At 42.1% G+C, this 21,146-nt stretch overlaps 1 protein-coding gene across 2 annotated transcripts in view; it reads right to left on the bottom strand.

The window, feature by feature from the left end:
• Nucleotides 1–19,458, bottom strand: part of LOC129863654 (mitogen-activated protein kinase kinase kinase 1-like) — a 114,129-nt gene extending 94,671 nt beyond the window's left edge. For both annotated transcript variants that reach the window (XM_055935781.1, XM_055935782.1), the window contains exon 1: nucleotides 18,969–19,458. In XM_055935781.1, coding sequence (XP_055791756.1) covers nucleotides 18,969–19,435 — 467 coding nt within the window. In that variant the 5' untranslated portion in view covers nucleotides 19,436–19,458. The remainder of the gene's footprint in view (nucleotides 1–18,968) is intronic.
• Nucleotides 19,459–21,146: the final 1,688 nt, after the last annotated feature.

Here is a 21,146-nt window from a genome sequence, read left to right as displayed (position 1 = left end):
ATGGGGTGCAAAGGAGCAAAATAAATAAATACTGTAGGTAAAGAGGTAGTTGTTTGGGCTAAATTATAGATGGGCTATGTACAGGTGCAGTAATCTATGAGCTGCTCTGACAGCTGGTGCTTAAAGCTAGTGAGGGAGATAAGTATTTCCAGTTTCAGAGATTTTTGTAGTTCGTTCCAGTCATTGGCAGCAGAGAACTGGAAGGAGAGACGGCCAAAGGAAGAATTGGTTTTGGGGGTGACCAGAGAGATATACCTGCTGGAGCGCGTGCTACGGGTGGGCGTTGCTATGGTGACCAGCGAGCTGAGATAAGGGGGGACTTTACCTAGCAGGGTCTTGTAGATGACCTGGAGCCAGTGGGTTTGGCGACGAGTGTGAAGCGAGGGCCAGCCAACGAGAGCGTACAGGTCGCAGTGGTGGGTAGTATATGGGGCTTTGGTGACAAAACGGATGGCACTGTGATAGACTGCATCCAATTTATTGAGTAGGGTTTTGGAGGCTATTTTGTAAATGACATCACCGAAGTCGAGGATTGGTAGGATGGTCAGTTTTACAAGGGTATGTTTGGCAGCATGAGTGAAGGATGCTTTGTTGCGGAATAGGAAGCCGATTCTAGATTTAACTTTGGATTGGAGATGCTTTATGTGAGTCTGGAAGGAGAGTTTACAGTCTAACCAGACACCTAGGTATTTGTAGTTGTCCACATATTCTAAGTCAGAGCCGTCCAGAGTAGTGATGCTGGACAGGCGGGCAGGTGCAGGCAGCGATCGGTTGAAGAGCATGCATTTAGTTTTACTTGTATTTAAGAGCAATTGGAGGCCACGGAAGGAGAGTTGTATGGCATTGAAGCTCGCCTGGAGGGTTGTTAACACAGTGTCAAGAGAAGGGCCAGAAGTATACAGAATAGTGTCGTCTGCGTAGAGCTGGATCAGAGACTCACCAGCAGCAAGAGCGACATCATTGATGTATACAGAGAAGAGAGTCGGTCCAAGAATTGAACCCTGTGGCACCCCCATAGAGACTGCCAGAGGTCCGGACAACAGACCCTCCGATTTGACACACTGAACTCGATCAGAGAAGTAGTTGGTGAACCAGGCGAGGCAATCATTAGAGAAACCAAGGCTGTCGAGTCTGCCGATGAGGATGTGGTGATTGACAGAGTCAAAAGCCTTGGCCAGGTCAATGAATATGGCTGCACAGTACTGTTTCCTATCGATAGCGGTTAAGATATCGTTTATGACCTTGAGCGTGGCTGAGGTGCACCCATGACCAGCTCTGAAACCAGATTGCATAGCGGAGAAGGTATGGTGGGATTCGAGATGGTCGGTAATCTGTTTGTTGACTTGGCTTTCGAAGACCTTAGAAAGGCAGGGTAGGATAGATATAGGTCTGTAGCAGTTTGGGTCTAGAGTGTCTCCCGCTTTGAAGAGGGGGATAACCGCAGCTGCTTTCCAATCTTTGGGAATCTCAGACGACACGAAGGAGAGGTTGAAAAGGCTGGTAATAGGGGTGGCAACAATTTCAGCAGATAGTTTTAGAAAGAAAGGGTCCAGATTATCTAGCCCGGCTGATTTGTAAGGGTCCAGATTTTGCAGCTCTTTCAGAACATCAGCTGACTGTATTTGGGAGAAAGGGAATTGGGGAAGGTTTGGGCGATTAGCAGAGGGGAGGGCAGTGCTGTTGACCGGGGTAGGGGTAGCCAGGTGGAAAGCATGGCCAGCCGTAGAAAAATGCTTATTGAAATTCTCAATTATAATGGATTTGTCGGTGGTGACAGTATTTCCTATCTTCAGTGCAGTTGGAAGCTGGGAGGAGGTATATCTGCTTCCTCCGTAATGTTTTGTCAGCCATCTTTGCTGAAGAAAGTCACCAGGGACAGGAGGCTCGCGTCAAATTCGTCATTGGAACCACTCGATATGATTGGTCATATAAAAACCTTGGGACCCAAATGCATAATGAGTGCTCTAACTCCCCCTTGTGGTACTCTGGAGCAATGAACCCGTGATGCTGGGTACCTTTAAGTCCCGCGGTGTAAGCTCGCAACTTTTAAAAGAGGAACCACTGTAGCTACTACTAGCAAGGAAAGGCGACTCTTTCTTGTTTTCACAAAATGAAAACAAAAATAAAATATGTTGCCATTACCCCCTTGTGAATGGGAGTGGGACCGTCAAGGATATCATGTTACCAAACGGTGTCCCCGCTACTCCAAAAATCCCACTCCACCCACGTGCATGCATGCACACATAGATCAGCGGAATTGAGCTTGTAGTAACCTTTAGTCTGTAACGATAACTGTGTATATAGCAGAGAAGCTAGCATGGGAGTCTGCAGATATAGTTCATGAACTGCCCATGACTTTTCCTCATTTATATTGGATGAGATACTGGCTGCTGCAGTCATGAGTGGACCTCTCTCTGAGATAATGTTTGGAGCTGCTGTCCTTGTGCACATCAGGATCCTCGCGGGAGAGGAAAGCTAACAGGGGGAAAACAATGGAGCTCGCACAGGGCCCATAGGGGTACATGCATGAAACGCAAAGCACAAAACACTTAAAAAAATGTCCAAACTCAAAAACCCAGAACTCCATGGGAGCCCCTCTCAGGGCAAGGGTGGCTAGTACATGGGGCAGTGGTTGACACCCCCCTACCCTCTAACTATCCCCCTTTCTTTCATTCTCCCTCGCTCGCTCCACTCACCCGTCCTCACAGTGAGCAGAGGCAACAGCAGCAGCACATTTCACAGGATTTCAGCTGGCCCTCCCCAGTCACATGTGAGAGCGACTCGATTCATGGTGAGAATCTGGGCCAAATCTACCCAGAGAATTACATGCATGGCCTCTCCTCTAGCACTACTGACATGGAGGAAGAGAGAAGAAGAGGGAGAGCAATATGCAAAGTTGGCACTGCAGTCGAACTGCAAAGTTCTCTTCTCTGTGGAGAGGTAGATAAGTGAGGCTGACTGTCAGAGGCTACCAGAAGTCGTTTTTGACTAGACTACCAGGCAACAGCTCTATCGTAAGACAAGATAGTATCTCGCAAAGAAACTCAGAGCCTCTAACAACATGTGTAATCTCTTCCGAGACTCATTCAAACTGGCTCGTGGATAGTTGAAAAAAAGTGCTTCCCTCGCCGTCGCAAAGGCAGGGGACACTCTAATGAGGGTTAAAAGATGAATAACACAGCAGCATTCAGCCAGGCACAAGCCAGCGTTTTCAGCAATCTGCTTGAGGAAACGTGGCTTGAAACAAAACAACTTGATCTGGGGGAAGTGTGAGGAGGCCAAGGCAGCTGCCCAGATGAACACACTGTGGAAGAAAGGCGTGGCTAAGTAGGCATTTCCAAGCCCTTCCAAAAACAACTCAGGCTGTAACTAATGAGGGGTAAAGTAGAGTCAAGGGACCCTCCTCGTTACAAGAGGGGCTTGGAATCAGAAGAGAGGGCCCCACAATGTATGCCTTTTCCCAGTGTTGATCTGCCAGCTACCCCCCTATGGACATACATGGAGCATGTGCCTGGGAGAGGACCAATCAGTTGGCTCTGACACCGTCTTGTTTACAAGCTGATCGCCCATGGCGAAACCCAGAGGGGATCGGGAGTGAAAATAACAATCTATCACCCAAGCTACGATTTCAACTTTCAGTTTATCAACACGTAATGTGGTTGTAAAATTATACTTGGCAATCTGGGCCACAACAGCCTCTGAGATGAAACACAAGAGCTATTGATCCATTTTTTCTGATATTACAGGATTCCCCACTGAGGTTACAGTAGCTATGAGCGCTTAAGTTTCTCTCAAAAATGTATACCTCCACTGCTCATTTTTTGGATCTCACACGCCAGTCACCTTTTTTAAAATTTGTTTTACCTTTTTTTAACTAGGCAAGTCAGTTAAGAACAAATTCCTATATTCAATGGCGGCCTTGGAACAGTGGGTTAACTGCCTTGTTCTGAATGACAGACTTTTACCTTGTCAGCTGAGGGATTTGATCATGCAACCTTTTGATTACTAGTCCAACACTCTAACCACTAGGCTACCTGCCGCCCCTGACCGGCCTGACGCTGTTTTTGACCTGGGGTTCACTCACAGCGCACGTAACTCACAATTCCTATTCCGTCACCCTCCTTTCAGCCTCATAGTGTTCAATAATTGAACAATCCTTAATAAACGCTACTTTTAGGCCCTAATTAATCCCTCATTAAGGTAATAAATGAAAGTTCACATGTGTTCCTTGGTATAAATACATCAGAAAGACTAGGTAGTCATGAGTCATATATATTTTATTTCAGACAATTCAAAGCAAGGTCCTCGTACGCATAAATGGCCAGCTATAGTTATGCGACTCAACTCCTTTGGGTAGAACAGAGTTGGCACAACTTGTTTGATTTCTCTCACAATTTACCACAAGTGGACTCCAATCAAGTTGTAGAAACATCTCAAGGATGATCAATGGAAACAGGATGCACCTGAGCTTTCGAATCTAATAGCAAAGGGTCTGGATACTTATGTAAATAAGGTATTTATTTAATTATTTTTAATAAAAGTGCAACAAATTCTAAAAACTTGTTTTCACATAGGCATAATGAGGTATTGTGTGTAGATTGTTAAGGATTTTTATTAATTTAATCAATTTTAGAATAAGCCTGCAACGTAACAAAACGTGGAAAAAATCAAGGGGTCTGAATACTTTCCAAAGGCACTGTATATTCAGTAAATGACTCTAGCCTCTCTCACCTCCACAAGCCTCCAGAACACTCACATAATATTTCATACTCTTTGTTCTTATTTCCTTACTTACTGCTTCAAATTTGAAGGAGTGTGTAGTATCAGTGCCATATGATTTTAGGAGGCCTATTTTTAGAACATGTCGTCACGTGAAAGTGCGTGTGTGTGTGTGTGTGTATACACGTCTGTGTGTATGTGGGCTGTGTTGAATGCGTCTACTGAGAGCCTGCAAGAGACCCGTTGTTTTAACTGGTAATCTGACCCTGTTTAGGCGGGAACCCATGTGTTTACTTTTCACATGTAATCTCCAACTTGCCTCGTCCTGCTGCTAACTAAACAGAATCTGGGAGGGGCGACCCTAGGCCTGCCAACACGCCTAATGGGGATGGAAATATCCAGGCCTTTTGTTGGCGGCCTCCAGCTCTTAGCGTTGAGCTAACCCGGGCTTTAAACAGACGGTTCTGGTGGCTGTGGGGAGGCCCGGGCAGGCTGGTTAGACAAAATGTAAACCCCACCTCCGAACCTGAAGAGTCCAGTGCTACCACTGGGGCAGGGCTACAGAAACAGGCCTACTACCAGGCTTCGCTCTCTCTCAACAACGCATGACCATTGGAAAGGTTATCAGATAAAGACTTAGTTAAAGATAGCCGTTAAATCTAGGCTTATGTGTATCCAGATTTTCATACTGACCTTGTGCCATACCAGGATATTCGGTAATACTGGATTTGAACACAAGGGCCGCTGTTTTCAAAACACACTGAGGATATGTAATCCGAAGGTTAGCAATGCTAACAAGTACATGTAAAATCCCATAGAGAATGCTAACTAAATGATAACGAGCGTATTGCAAACTATCTTATACAGTCTCTGGCCTAAACTATAACAAGTGTACAAGTACCGGAAAAATGCTACTCACAGTTTGCTGCATGCACAAAACAAACAGACAGCAAGGCTCTTGATCCAGGAGGGGATTCTCTTTTGTTACCAAGCGAAGCTTGATTTTGGAAGAAGCTAACCTAAGAAGCTAAGCTAAGAATAGCTAACTAGCTATTAAAGGCACAATTGGAGAGCATTTAGCAAGTTTTAGACATCTAACTTAATAGTTAAAAGATATCTAGCTGGTAAACATTTAGTTGTGAATTTAGTACTGTAACTAGATCATCTGGCACGTGCAACACAACAGTGAGTGACTCACAAGGCTCCGGTCTCTGGTCATTGAGTGTGTGTAAAAAAACACCACGTGACTGGGGACTGCCAGTGAGCTTCATAATGCCAGTGAGCTTCATAATGACAAATTATGTGACAAGTGAAATGAAGAATGCAATCTTCTTCATCTACTAACATATGTGACCCGTTTCAGGAAACTAGGCGTATGTCGCGAGTCACTACTTCACAGGAGAGCCGTTTGAATGTAAACTTTTTGGGGCAAAAATGCCTTCTCGAACATGTGAACTTTCATAACAACAAACTTGTATACCATATGTAAATACGAATAAAAGTGTTAAATTACGAGCCTAGTTGATTAAGCCACAGAAAAAAATCAGCAACCTTCCCGCTAGCCATGATTGGCTGAGATAATGAGTGGCCTGGACATGGCGAGAAATGAGTTTGGATTGGTCGGCCATATAGCATACTTCTGTCTATTTGAGCTGGTGAGTATGCGGAGGGTAATCCTGTCTAAAGCGGCTTTATTTATTTTTTATTGCATATTAAGATTTTAAGACAGAAATAGTTGCTTTATGCGTGCTGTACGTTACGACATGACACGCCACGATGTAACGGAGGGTCAGTTTTTTCAACTTTTCTCCAATACTATAGAGCCATTACCATGTCGATCAACGCTTGAATAGAAACGTAGTTCACACCCCCGATTTTGAAGTCAACACAGTCGCTACAGTCCCATTAGTTTTCTTTGTAGCCTCGTTTGAATGTTGCGGTTGTGCACATTTGCACGGAATGTGGTGAGTTTACGTTAAGTTTCGAATTTTGTCATAAAGTTATTTTCATTGCAAGTTAAAGCTTACTGTTAGCTAGCTAGCTGACATTAGATGACTGGCTCGCTAGCAAACATTACGTTTATGATCTGTGTGTAGTAATACTATCTCAGAATGCCATTTCGCATTGATAGTTATAGCCTAATGTTAGCTATCTGACATTGAACCTATTTGCTTAACTTTAGCTAGCTATGACAATCGGTTTGTATTGCTAGTACTCTATGAATTGGGATTATGGTTCCTTGTTTAGCTAGCTAGCTACCATGTATAAAGAAAAGACCCTAAGTTAAAGCTTACTGTTAGCTAGCTAACTGATGTTAGATGGCTGGCTCGCTAGCTAACATTACATTTATGATCTGTGTGTAGTAATGTTATCTCAGAATGCCATTTCGCATAGCTAGTTATAGCCCAATGTTAGATAGCTAACTAGCTAACATTGAACATATTTGGTTAACTTTAGCTAGCTATGACAATCGGTTTGTATTGCCAGTACTAGGATTATGGTTAATTATTTAGCTAGCATGTCTAAACAAAACACTCCACTTCACCAGATGATTACATGACCCATTAAGTTAGCCATAATCACCTTCAGACACACCTGGCTATCTATTGTATAATAATGCCAAAATAGGACAAACACTTTGGTGGAAAGCTGCTGCCAACCCATGTGACAAAAGCAGCACTGTGGCATCTCTACAAGGAATCGATGACGACTCTTGGTATGTAAAGCATAAACAACACGTTTTGATTATTTAATTGACCTCCAACATGATTGGCACTACTTTTATTGATCTCACATTATTTCTGTATTTTCCAGAGGTTTGTGTAGTCTGGCTGTGTGTTATCATTTTAACTTCCAGTTTCCAAGATGATGTTTCTGTATGCAGTGCTGCTGCTCTGCACATTTGTAGGTATGTGAAACTTACCTGACAGTGTAGCATCAAAAAATTGTATTGATACGATTTACATTACTTTTTCTTTTTATTAACTTATCTTAATGTTCTTCTGTTTTTTTGCAGGTACACTATCCTTCTGACCCTATGCAGCCAGGTCTCATTGTCACGTTCCTGACCTGTTTTCCTTTTTCTTGTATTTATTTAGTTGGTCATGGCGTGAGTTGGGTGGATTTGTCTATGTTTGATTTTCTATGTTGGGATGTTTGTGTTCGGCCGGGTATGATTCTCAATCAGAGACAGTTGTCAATCGTTGTCCCTGATTGAGAATCATACTTAGGCCGCCTGGGTTCACGTGTGTTTTGTGGGTGTTTTGTTTTCCGTGTAGTCGTTGTGCCACACGGGACTGTTTGTCGGTTTGATTTTCTATTTGTTATCTTGCTTCATATAGTGTTCAGTTCGATGCTAATAAATTATGGACACTAACCACTCCGCGTATTGGTCCGATCCTTCTCGCCTCTCCTCATTCGAGGAGGAGGAATTAGACAGCCGTAACACCCATCTACTTTTTAAATCCTCACAACTAAAGTGGGCAAAACAAGAGCAAGTTTGTGTTCTGGTATTGTGCCTGGCGGACCATACAAAAGCTCCACCACAGTCTGGAACTTTACTTCCTCATCACAGGCCACAACCAAGTTTGCCCCCGACTAGTGCTTCAGCCTCATCAAGCAGCGCTTCAGAAAGACGGGGGTTAACACTTTGTATGAACTTTCTGGTGTTGTGAAGGACAGCACTGTGACAGGGGTTAACATCCCACAGCTGGTTGGACTGGAGGATGATATGGTGCTGGTGGAAAGCTATCTGCTGGCAACAACACCTGACTCCGTACTTTATGCCGCTGCCACAGTTCAAGCAGTACCAGCACTTCAGGTGAATATAATTTTCATTGCATTGTATGAGGTTATTCTTCTTTTCTAAACTTAGGAGGTGAATTGATGTGATTGATTTGATGTTGTGCAAGGTTGTAATGTCTTCTACATTTTTGTTGTTGTTATTTCCTGTTTTACAGCTTTGATGCTCTGGAGCCTGGTGCTGTTGTCGCCAAGGAGCGTTCGGACTCAGTCGGGACCAGGTTTCATATATATATATATATATATATATATATAAAAATCTCACCCATCTACAGACAATATCCCATAATGACAAAGTGAAAACATGTTTTTAGAAATGTTTGTTAATATGTTGAAAATGAAATGCATATTGTAAATATCTCATTTAAATATGTATTCACACTCCTGAGTCAATACTTTGTATATGCGCCTTTGTCAGCGAATACAGCTGTAAGTCTTTCTGGGTAAGTCTGTTACAATTACGGCACCGGATTCACGCGAATGACTGGGATTTGGGCCTGGTCTGGGAGCAGCAGTAAATTCTTTGAGTCCGACTCATTAAAGAAAAAATCTTCGTCCAGTTTGAAGCTCTTTTCGGGCGTAAGAGATGGTGGCAGAAACATTATGTACAAAATAAGTTACAAACAACGCGAAAAAACACATAAAATAGATCAATTGGTTAGGAGACCGAATTGTTCTATTTTGGGGATTTGTTTCGGTTTGTTTGTAACTTATTTTGCACATAATGTTTCTGCCAATGTGTCTGCCACCGAAGGATTTACTGCTGGTCCCGGACCAGGCCCAAATCCCAGTCATTTGCGTGAATAGGAGACGCCTTTACAGGGGACACAGATCAGGGTGACTTGTGAGAATTATTCGGCGAATGGGTAGCCCTCCACTATTCATCCTATTGGCGAACTTGCAATCATTGGAGAATGAACTGGATGAGCTCCGTTCGAGTCTATCCTACCAACGGGATATTAAAAACTGTAATATCTTATGTTTCACCGAGTCGTGGCAGAACGACCACATGGATAATGTACAGTTGGCTGGGTTGTCCGGCAAGACAGAACAGCTACCTCCGGTAAGACGAGGGGTGGTGGTCTGTGTCTATTTGTCAATAACAATTGTTGTGCAAAATATAATATTGAAAAGTCTCTAGGTTTTCTTCACCTGAGGTAGAGTACCTCATGATAAGCTGTAAACCACACATTCTATATTTTTCGTAGCTGTCTATTTACCACCACAAACCGATACTGGCACTAAGACCGCACTCAACAAGCTGTATGAAGCCATATGCAAACAAAAAAATGCTTATCCAGGTGGCGCTCCTAGTGGCCGGGGACTTTAATGCAGGAAAACTTAAATCCATTTTACCTAATTTTTACCAGCATGTAACATGTGCAACCAGAAGAAAAAAAACTCTAGACCACCTTTACTCCACACACAGAGACACGTACAAAGCTCTCCCTCGCCCTCCATATGGTAAAAAAGTAGGAAGTACCAGGACCAGCAGGAAGTACCAGTGAAATCAATAAGAGCGTCGATGATGTCATCCCCACAGTGACATACCTCAACCAGAAGCCATGGATTACATGCAACATCCACACTGAGCTAAAGGGTAGAACTGCCGCTTTCAAGGAGCGGGACTTTAACCCGGACACTTATAAGAAATCCCGATATACACTCCAACAAACCATCAAACAGGCAAAGCGTCTATACAGGACTAAGATTAAATCCTACAACACCGGCTCTGATGCTCGTCGTATGTGGCAGGGTTTGCAAACTATTACGGACTAAAAAGGGAAGCCCAGCCACGACCTGCCCAGTGACAAAAGCCTACCAGACAGGCTAAATACATTCTATGCACGCCTCAAACGGTTGATTGTCTGATCACACTCTCCATAGCTGATGTGACCTTTAACCTCCACAGGATTGGTGGTTCCCCCTCGGGGACGGTTGAGCTAACGTAGGCTAATGCGATTAGCATGAGGTTGTAAGAATATTTCCCAGGACATAGACATATCTGATATTGGCAGAAAGCTTCAATTCTCGTTAATCTAATTGCACTGTCCAATTTACAGTAGCTATTACAGTGAAATAATACCATGCTATTGTTTGAGGAGGGTGCACAGTTATGAACTTGAAAAGTTATTAATAAACAAATTAGGCACATTTGGGCAGTCATGATACAACATTTTGAACAGAAATGCAATGTTTCATTGGATCAGTCTAAAACATTGCATATACTGCTGCCATCTATTGGACAAAATCTAAATTGCGCCTGGGCTGGAATAATACATTAAGGCCATTCTCTTGCATTTCAAAGATTGTACAAAATAAAAAATAAAAAAATGCATTGTTTTGTCTTTGTATTTTCTTTTACCAGATCTAATGTGTTATTTTCTCCTACATTCATTTTACATTTCAACAATCTTCAATGCTGAGCTACAGGCAGTTGGATTTGGGTATGTTATTTTAGGCAAAAATTGGGGGAAAAGCACTCACATCAGTAGCCATGAAGTGCTTTGAAAGGCAGGTCATGGCTCACAACAACACCATCATCCCAGAAACCCACTCCAATTCGCATACCGCCCCAACAGATTCACAGATGAAGCAATCTGTATTGCACTCCACACTGGTCTTTCCCACCTGGACAAAATGAACACTTTCCGTGAGAATGCTGTTCATTGACGACAGCTCAGGGTTCAACACCATAGTGCCCTCAAAGCTCATCACTAAGTTAAGGACTCTGGGACTAAACACCTCCCTCTGCAACTAGATCCTTGACATCCTGACGGGCAGCCTCCAGGTGGTAAGGGTAGGTAACAACACATCTGCAACGCTGATCTTCAACACAGGGGCCCCTTAAGTCCCACCCTGCTCACCCTGTTCACCCACGACTGCGTGGCCGAGCACAACTCCAACACCATCATAAAGTTTGCTGACGACACAACGGTGGTACTGATCACCGACAACGATGAGACAGCCTATAGGGAGGAGGTCATTGACCTCTCCCTCAACGTGATCAAGACAAAGGAGATGATCGTGGACTATAGGAAAAGGAGAGCTGAGCACGCACCCATTCACAATGGCGGTGGAGTAGTTGAGCAGGTTGAGAGCTTCAAATTCCTTGGTGTCCACCTCACCAACAAACTAGCTTGGTTCAAACACACCAAGACAGTAGTGAAGAGGCCAATATAACTCCTATTCCCCCTCATGAGACTGAAAAGATTTACAGTATCAGTCAAAAGTTTGAACACACCTACACATTCAAGGGTTTTTCTTTATTTTTACTATTTTCTACATTGTAGAATAATAGTGAAGACATCAAAACTATGAAATTACACATATGGAATCATGTACTAACCAAAAAAGTGTTAAACAAATCATCAAATACATACATACATTTCATGACTTTGGAACATCTAGAACTTTGCTGTAAGTCAAGGACCATGGACAGGGTCAATGATTAATCAGAGGTTAATGAAAGAAGGGAACCTATTCATAAATGGTAAAAATAAGAAAAAAGACAATGAATATCCATTTGAGCATGGGGAAGTTATTAATTACACTTTGATGGTGTATCAATACACCCAGTCACTACAAATATACATGCGTCCTTCCTAACTCAGTTCGCAGAGAGGAAGGAAACCACTCAGGGATTTCACCATGAGGCCAATGGTGACTTTAAATCAGTTACAGAGTTGAATAGTTGTGATAGGAAAAAACTGAGGATGGATCAACATTGTAGTTACTCCACAATACTAACCTAATTGACAGAGTGAAAATAAGGGAACCTCTTTTTAGAATCCAAAACATGCAATCTAAAGCAATACTACAAAACATTTGGCAAAACAATTAACTTTTTGTCCTGAATATAAAGTGTTATGTTTGTGTACAACACATTACTGAGTACCACTCTCTATATTTCCAAGCATAATGGTGACTGCATCATGTCATGGGTATGATTGTACAGTCGTGGCCAAAAGTTGAGAATGACACAAATATTAATTTCCACAAAGTTTGCTGCTTCAGTGTCTTTAGATATTTTTGTCAGGTGTTACTTTGGAATACTGAAGTATAATTACAAGCATTTCATAAGTGTCAAAGGCTTTTATTGACAATTACATGAAGTAGATGCAAAGAGTCAATATTTGCAGTGTTGATCCTTCTTTTTCAAGACCTCTGAAATCCCCCTGGCATGCTGTCAATTAACTTCTGGGCAACATCCTGACTGATGGCAGCCCATTCTTGCATAATCAATGTTTGGAGATTGTCAGAATTTGTGGGTTTTTGTTTGTCCACCCGCCTCTTGAGGATTGACCACAAGTTCTCAATGGGATTGAGGTCTGGGGAGTTCCCTGGCCATGGACCCAAAATATCGATGTTTTGTTCCCCGAGCCACTTAGTTATCACTTTTGCCTTATAGCATGATGCTCCATCATTCTGGAAAAGGTATTGTTCGTCACCAAAGTGTTCCTGGATGGTTGGGAGAAGTTGCTCTCAGAGGATGTGTTGGTACCGTTCTTTATTCATGGCTGTGTTCTTAGGCAGAATTGTGAGTGAGACCACTCCCTTGGCTGAGAAGCAACCCCACACATGAATGGTCTCAGGATGCTTTACTGTTGGCATGGCACAGGACTGATGGTAGCGCTCACCTTGTCTTCTGAGGACAAGCTTTTTTTCCGGATGCCCCAAACAATCGGAAAGGGGATTCATCAGAGAAAATTACTTTACCCCAGTCCTCAGCAGTCCAATCCCTGTACCTTTTGCAGAATATAAGTCTGTCCCTGATGTTTTTCCTGGAGGGAAGTGGCTTCTTTGCTGCCCTTCTTGACACCAGGCCATCCTCCAAAAGTCTTTGCCTCACTGTGCATGCAGATGCACTCACACCTGCCTGCTGCCATTCCTGAGCAAGCTCTGTACTGATGGTGCCCCGATCCCGCAGCTGAATCAACTTTAGGAGACGGTCCTGGCGCTTGCTGGACTTTCTTGGGTGCCCTGAAGCCTTCTTCACAACAATTGAACTGCTCTCCTTGAAGTTCTTGATGATCCGATAAATGGTTGATTTAGGTGCAATCTTACTGGCAGCAATATCCTTGCATGTGAAGCCCTTTTTGTGCAAAGCAATGATGAAAGGCACGTTTTTCCTTGCAGGTAACCATGACAGGTAATGATGACAGAGGAAGAACAATGATTCCAAGCACCACCCTCCTTTTGAAGCTTCCAGTCTGTTATTCGAACCCAATCAGTATGACAGAGTGATCTCCAGCCTTGTCCTCGTCAACACTCACACCTGTGTTAACGAGAGAATCACTGACATGATGTCAGCTGGTCCTTTTGTGGCAGGAATGAAATGCAGTGGAAATGTTTTTTGGGGGATTCAGTTCATTTGCATGGCAAAGATGGACTTTGCAATTAATTGCAATTCATTTGATCACTCTTCATAACATTCTGGAGTATATGCAAATTGCCATCATACAAACTGAGGCAGCAGACTTGGTGAAAATGTATATTTGTGTCATTCTCAAAACCTTTGGCCATGACTGTAGTGTTAAGGACCGGGGAGTTTCAAGATAAAAACATGAATGGAATGGAGCTAAGCACAGGCAAAATCGTACAGATAAACCTGGTTCAGTCTGTTCCTGAGTGGCCGAGTTACAGTTATGACTTCAATCTACTTGAAAATCTATGGCAAGACCTGAAAATGGTTGTCTAGCAATTATCAACAACCAATTTGACAGAGCTAGAATCATTTTGAAAATAACAATGTGCTAATGTAGCACAATCAAGGTGTGGAAAGCTCTTAGAATTAACCAGAAAGACTCACAGCTGTGATCCCTGCCAAAAATGACTTTACAACGTATTGATTCAGGGTGGTGAATACCTATGTAAATAAGAATTATTTTTTTTTCATTCAATACATTTGCAAAAATAAAAAAATATATTTTTCACTTTGTCATTATGAGCTATTGTGTATAGATGGGTGAGACCAAAATAATATTGAATCCATTTGGAATTCAGGCTGTAACTGTAACGGTAGTCCTCCTCCTCTTCAACCGAAAAGGAGGAGTAGTGATGGAACCAAGGCGCAGCGGGTTGTGAACACATAATTTATTTAAAGACAAGACGAAAACACACAAACTTCACTATAACTAACAAAACAACAAACGGAGTAGGACAGACCTGGACGACGAACTTACATAAACACGAAGAACGCACGAACAGGGAAAATAGACTACACAAAATGACGATGTACAAAAACAAACCGAACAGTCCCGTATGGTGCGACAAACACTGACACAGGAGACAACCACCCACAACGAACACTGTGAAACAACCTACCTAAATATGACTCTCAATTAGAGGAACGCCAAACACCTGCCTCTAATTAAGAGCCATACCAGGCAACCCTTAAACCAACATAGAAACAGAAAACATAGAATGCCCACCCAAACTCACGTCCTGACCAACTAACACATACAACAAACTAACAGAAATAGGTCAGGAACGTGACAGTAACAAAACCAAATGTGGAATAGGTCAAGGGGTATGAATACTTTCTGAAATATATATAGTATATACACTGAGTGTACAACACATTAAGAACACCTGCTCTTTCCATGACATCAGTGTTATAAAGTACTTAAGTAAAAATACTTTAAAGTACTACTTAAGTCGTTTTTTGGTGTCTCTCTGTCACGATCGTCGTGGTAATCATACTCGGACCAAGGCGCAGCGTACGTAGAGTTCCACATGTTTATTAATTGAAACTCACACAAACAATAAAGAGCAACGAAACGTGACGTTCTGTAGAGCTCACAGGCATAAACACGAAAACAAGATCCCACAAAACACAGTGGTGAAATGGCTGCCTAAATATGATCCCCAATCAGCGACAACGATAAACAGCTGCCTCTGATTGGGAACCATACCAGGCCAACATAGAAATCAACACACTAGATCACCCACCCTAGTCACACCATTCTGTGCCATTCTGAGGGTGAATGGGCAAGACACAATATTTAAGTGCCTTTGAAGGGGGTATGGTAGAAGGTGCCAGGTGCACCGGCTTGAGTATGTCAAGAACTGCAACGCTGCTAGATTTCTCACGCTCAACAGTTTTCCGTGTTAATCAAGAATCGTCCACCACCCAAGGGACATCCAGCCAACTTGACACAACTGTGGAAAGTATTGGAGTCAACATGGGGGGGGGGTTGCAACTAAATATTACGAAGGTGATCTTCATATTTCTGTAATAAACTGCTTTTGTGGGGAAAAACTCATTCTGATTGGCTGGGCCTGGCTCCCAAGTGGGTTTGGCCTATGCCCTCCCAGGCCCACCAATGGCTGCGCCTTTGCCCAGTCATGTGACATTCATAGATTCGGGCCTAATGAATTTATTTCAATTGACTGATTTCCTTAAATGAAGTGTAACTCAATAAAATGTTGAAAATGTGTAAATGCTGTACACATTTTCAACTTTATTACAGACAGAAATACTCTTCAGTTTTATCAGCTGTCCAGGTGGCAGGTATCAGATAATTCTGCAGGTGAAGAAGCCAGATGTGGAGGTCCTGGGCTGGCGTGGTTACACATGGTCTGCGGTTGTGAGGCCGGTTGGATGTACTGCCAAATTCTCCAAAAAACGACATTGGAGGCGGCTTATGGTAGGGAAATGAACATTCAATTCTCTGGCAACAGAGAATGCCAATTGCACTCCTCAAAACTTGAGACATCTGCGGCATTGTGACAAAACAGCACATTTTAGAGTGGCCTTTTGTCCCCAGCACAAGGTGCACCTATGTAATGATCATCCTGTTTAATCAGCTTCTTGATATGCCACACCTGTCAGGTGGATGGATTATCTTGGCATAAGGAGAATATCTCACTAACAGGGATGTAAACAAATGTGTGCACAAATTTTGAAAAAAATGCTTTTTGCACGTATGGAACACTTCTGGTATGTTTTATTTCGGCTCATGAAACATGGGACCAACACTTTACATGTTGCGATTATATTTTTGTTCAGTATAGATTGTTTATTTGTATGTGTTGGGCCTTAACTGAGATTATTCTTTACAGAGTCAAATATATTTGTCCTGGGCTCAATTGGTCCTTGACTAACACCATTAATTCTCACTGTCGATATTTCTAATGTTATAACTTATAATAGTAATTGTATTCACTGGTGAATCCACAGAGAGAGTGGGGTGATTGCCATCTAAGAGCCAACATATTTCTTGGCAGCACTGCTGCCTGCCATCAGTAACTGTCTATGATTGATTGAGAGATTCAAGAAGCCACCAACGTTAAGTAAAGTAGTAGAAGCAAAGCATTGAATATTTACATTCATGCACTTCAAAATTAATTTTATAACTTTGTACCAGAAGCATTTAACCGCAGGGCACTCCTAGGGCTGTTACAATCCAGGTGTGCAAAGCACTTAAGAGACTTAGCCAGAAAGACTCACAGATGTAATCACTGCCAAAGGTGATTCTAACGTGTATTGACTCAGGGGTGTGAATACTTATGTAAAAGAGACATTTCTGTATTTCATTTTCAATCAATTTGCTAATATCTCAAAAAATGTTTTCACTTCGTCATTTTGGGGTATTATTATGTGTAGCAAGGGGTGAGAAATGTCATCCATTTTGAATTCAGGCTGTAACACAACAAAATGTAGAATAAGTCAAGGGGTGTAAATACTTTCTAGAGGCACTGCATTTGTCAAATGGCAGTCAAGCATCGATCATCATGCCACCAGAATAAGACCCTCGATGTTTATTGGAAAGGAGCATCAAGCTCATCACAATGCACTTTCACCACCCTGTGAAGTTCATCGTAACTTATCTCATTTGTTGTCTAATAAACTGCATGGTTCCCCGAGTTGTAGTGGGAGGACCACACACCACATCGGGTGACTCCAAATGTACTTCGATATGATGTAAATGAGGTCAAAATGTGCACACAAAGGCGTTTCCACCACCATTTCTCACATAAATCATTTTACAGACAAAAAGATCCCACCTTGTCGAACGAACAAATTATCTGTCAGCATTAATTAAAACTGTACCGAATCTTCCTGTTTCCATCACAGCTGTTGTTTTTTTTTTTTTTTTTTTTATACAGCATGACTTTACTCGCATAAGCTGTGGATGGAAACGTGGTTAGTGAAATGACCAACATTTCTGGATGCTGCTTACAATTATAAATGCTGTTCTGTTAACTTGTAATAATACAGAAATGTCCAAATGTTCTGTATATTTCATTGTGTTGTTTCTAAAGGATCAGCGGAGAAAGGACTCAAGGTCAACCTGGAAACGATTGCGTCAGAAAAGGTTTGGGCCTCTGAGGTCCAATAGTGGGTCTCGGTGAATACGGTTTCAGTTGGTTGTTGGAATTCTACATTTGTGCGGTGAGGGGATACTGATGCTCTGCCTTGCCCCATTATCCCGGACAAGAAACGCCACAACGGAATCCAGCTCTCTTTCCATCCATTTCTTTAGCTTCCAACATCCTATTCATCTTTCATTATACGCACAGTTCCAAAAGCCAACGTCTCATGTTGCAACAAATTGTCGTCTCGCAATCTTTCTTTTCTAAAAAAGCTGTCATTCATCCAGGGCGACTCTTGTCTTTCTCATGTGATTATGTTCAATGATCTATGCACTATATATCACTCATTAACCAAGGCTCTTCCTTCTGTGAAGGTACACAGAAGTTACATTTTCAGTGAGGCTAAGCACCTGCATGCCCTGTAAATTAACCTGGAACCATAACTGACACTAAGATGTTGATTGTTAAACACTACTCACAAAAATAAACACCTAGAAGTTGACTCATTTTATGACAACCATTACAAAACATTGCATAGCAAAGGATCAACAGTAGAATTGGAATACCGGTTTGAAGCACGTGACCTGCTACAAATCTGAGTTTGTCATACAGAAATGATTTCAATCCAAAATGTTTATAAATAAAACAATTCTATTTAAATATTGTTTGCTTTTCACCTACGTTCTCAGTGTAATGTTATGACATTTAAATGTCTTACTCCCAGACAACCAATTGCTAGTGCAACCTTGTGCTGCTATGGCACATCTGTAAATAGGCAGTGAAAAGTATCACTTTTGTCTCTATTAGTTTACACAAAAAGTTCTACTGGGTTAGAGATGGAGAATGTCAGACCTTAAATTATCTGGTCTTGGAATTGGGATATGCGTTTGAATAATTATAATATATAAATAGCCTAAGCATAATCATTATTAATTCATCATTTATAAACCAATAAAACGTTTACTGTCATGCTTTACAGTAAATACGCACTTGAATTCAATAAATCGAAGTTAAGATGAGGATATTTTTTTTACAAGCTGTTATGTCTGTAACTGACAGAATGCAACCAACAAAGTATTAATGATCATCAAAAATCCATGCACAAGAGCCAATCTCATAAACCTTACCTATTTTGTGTAGCGCTCACTTCTATTGGAGTTCGGGTAACACCATTATCGGGACTGAGATGGTCGCTGCTGTTTTTTAAATAAGTGTTCAACAATTCCTGAGCGTTATCTGAGACAGGGTGATCAGTTAATGAGTTGCTCTGCTGAATGTAGTGAGTTTGCTCTAATAAAGTAGCCTGGACCGCACCAGGCGAGGATATAGACAAGTGCAGCTGCACTGATATCGGAGCAGTCCCAGTCTCGGGAGACAGGAGCAGCGACTCAGGCTTATCCAGATCCACACTTCGGACTTTCCGTAGCTCTTTACGTCTCCATTGCGAGTTTTCCCCGGTACTACTCTTCGCCTTACCGGGACAGCTTGGAAGACCAGGAGTGTGTGAGTTTCCCTGAGGACCACTTCCAACGTTTGTGCCGTTATTCGATTCATACATTCCCGACGACGAGGTCCGGCTCCCCTCCGACGCCATTTTCTGTCCTGGAGTTGATCACTTATTAGGTTCTATGGAAGAGGGGAAGTAGGTAATTGGGGGAGTGTCGGGCGGGAGGAGCGATAGAACAGTGACATTTAGCCTGCATACCTTAAAATGCGCATAAATTGGCGTATTTTGAGTAATTTTAGGCAATGACTGAATCTTATCTAAAATGTTAGATCAACTTTCAAAGAAGGGTGACAATGATAAGTGACTCCGGTTTAATAAGGCTGTCAGCATGTGATACGACTTCAAAAGGCTTAACACAATGACTGAGAATAATGTTGTAAATTTATTTTTAAACTGCAAAGAAAGTTAAACAATAAATAGGTACAAACCACTGGCAGCTGAAAACACCCAGGGCACACTAAGGTTTAAAGACATTGGATAATTCGAGCCACTGAGGTATAATAACAGCTGGAGACTGCATCCAAGATGTCCGACCTTTGTTTTCAAGGTAATCTACTCAGGCTTGCACACCCTGATTCATGGTTCAACTATATCCAAATTGCATCAGGTTTATACCGGCTAACATCATATGCCACTCAGTGTGCAAAGAGAGCAGCGATTATGTCATCCAAAAACATGGCAGACATTGGCTGTGAGTGATGGGGAAAAAATTGGACTCATCGATAATTATTTGAATAACTCAATGGACGTTTTGTGCACAAAGGTGATGACTAAAGTGTCTCAGTAGGAATTTTCAAATCTGACTTCTCTATGTGGCCATCTATGGAAATGGTCTTTCTGGGCCTGGCGTCAGTTTTAAACTGCAGTACCGAAGCAAAACTATAGGAGCCGTTCAAACCGTGCTTCTACACCGGAACCCTGGCCTCTTGGTTCAGGCGGATCACTTTTGTCAAGACTTAAACCAACGTTGGTCACCACCTTTCAAAGTGTGTTGCATCATGTGTATCAGCATTGTCTGACTTGACTACATGCAGAGAGGAAGAGGAATAGAGGCCCACCTCGGTGGAAAATCTGTCTCACTCTAGCAGGTGGCGTTTTTTTGATCCTCGTTTCGCCCACCAAGCAAGGAGTTTTGGTATGGAGTTCAATGAGAGAGTTTATTTGCTACGTAAGCTTTATTTGATCGAATAGAAGTTTCGTACTGCTTACGTTTTTACGAGTGTACTGATATAAGTAGGACCTGTGATGGCTATGCATATTCATTGCATGAGGCTAGTGGCATAGCATCTCTCTCCATTGAATACAGGCAGTTGACGTCAACAACCCGAATATTCAAAAAAGTATTACAATAATGAGATGTATCCACCAATCCAAAGAAAGGACAGGCGGGAGCTAGACAGCTCGCTATGCCGCTTTGTGGACAACGATTCCCATTGTTAGGAAGGAAAGACATAATCTTGGCTACAAGTCGACTGCATGACCTTTACAACAACCATGTGATCTAAAGTTATGCACTTTTGACTGGACATTTCTGCAGTTGTTCCTCACCAACTGCAACATGAAGTCGGAGCCATAGCAATATGGGAGACAACCTTCTGTTTTTTGGAATCAAAAGGCACTACATGCTCATAAATGGTTGGTTAGTATTGATGTATGTTTACTGTTTTGGGTGGATGACTATTTAGAGCTTAAATACATGTTCATCCTTCCATCCTTCCAATATAATTACGCAGGCCTACATGTAATCCAAATTTCTAACAAAAATGAAATATCCTACAACAATATAGCTAATATATTT

Source organism: Salvelinus fontinalis, chromosome 10 (genome assembly GCF_029448725.1).
Source record: "Salvelinus fontinalis isolate EN_2023a chromosome 10, ASM2944872v1, whole genome shotgun sequence".
Classification (NCBI taxonomy): Eukaryota; Metazoa; Chordata; class Actinopteri; order Salmoniformes; family Salmonidae; genus Salvelinus; species Salvelinus fontinalis.
Note: the sequence above shows the minus strand (reverse complement) of the source record. Positions and strands in the feature narration are given on the sequence as shown.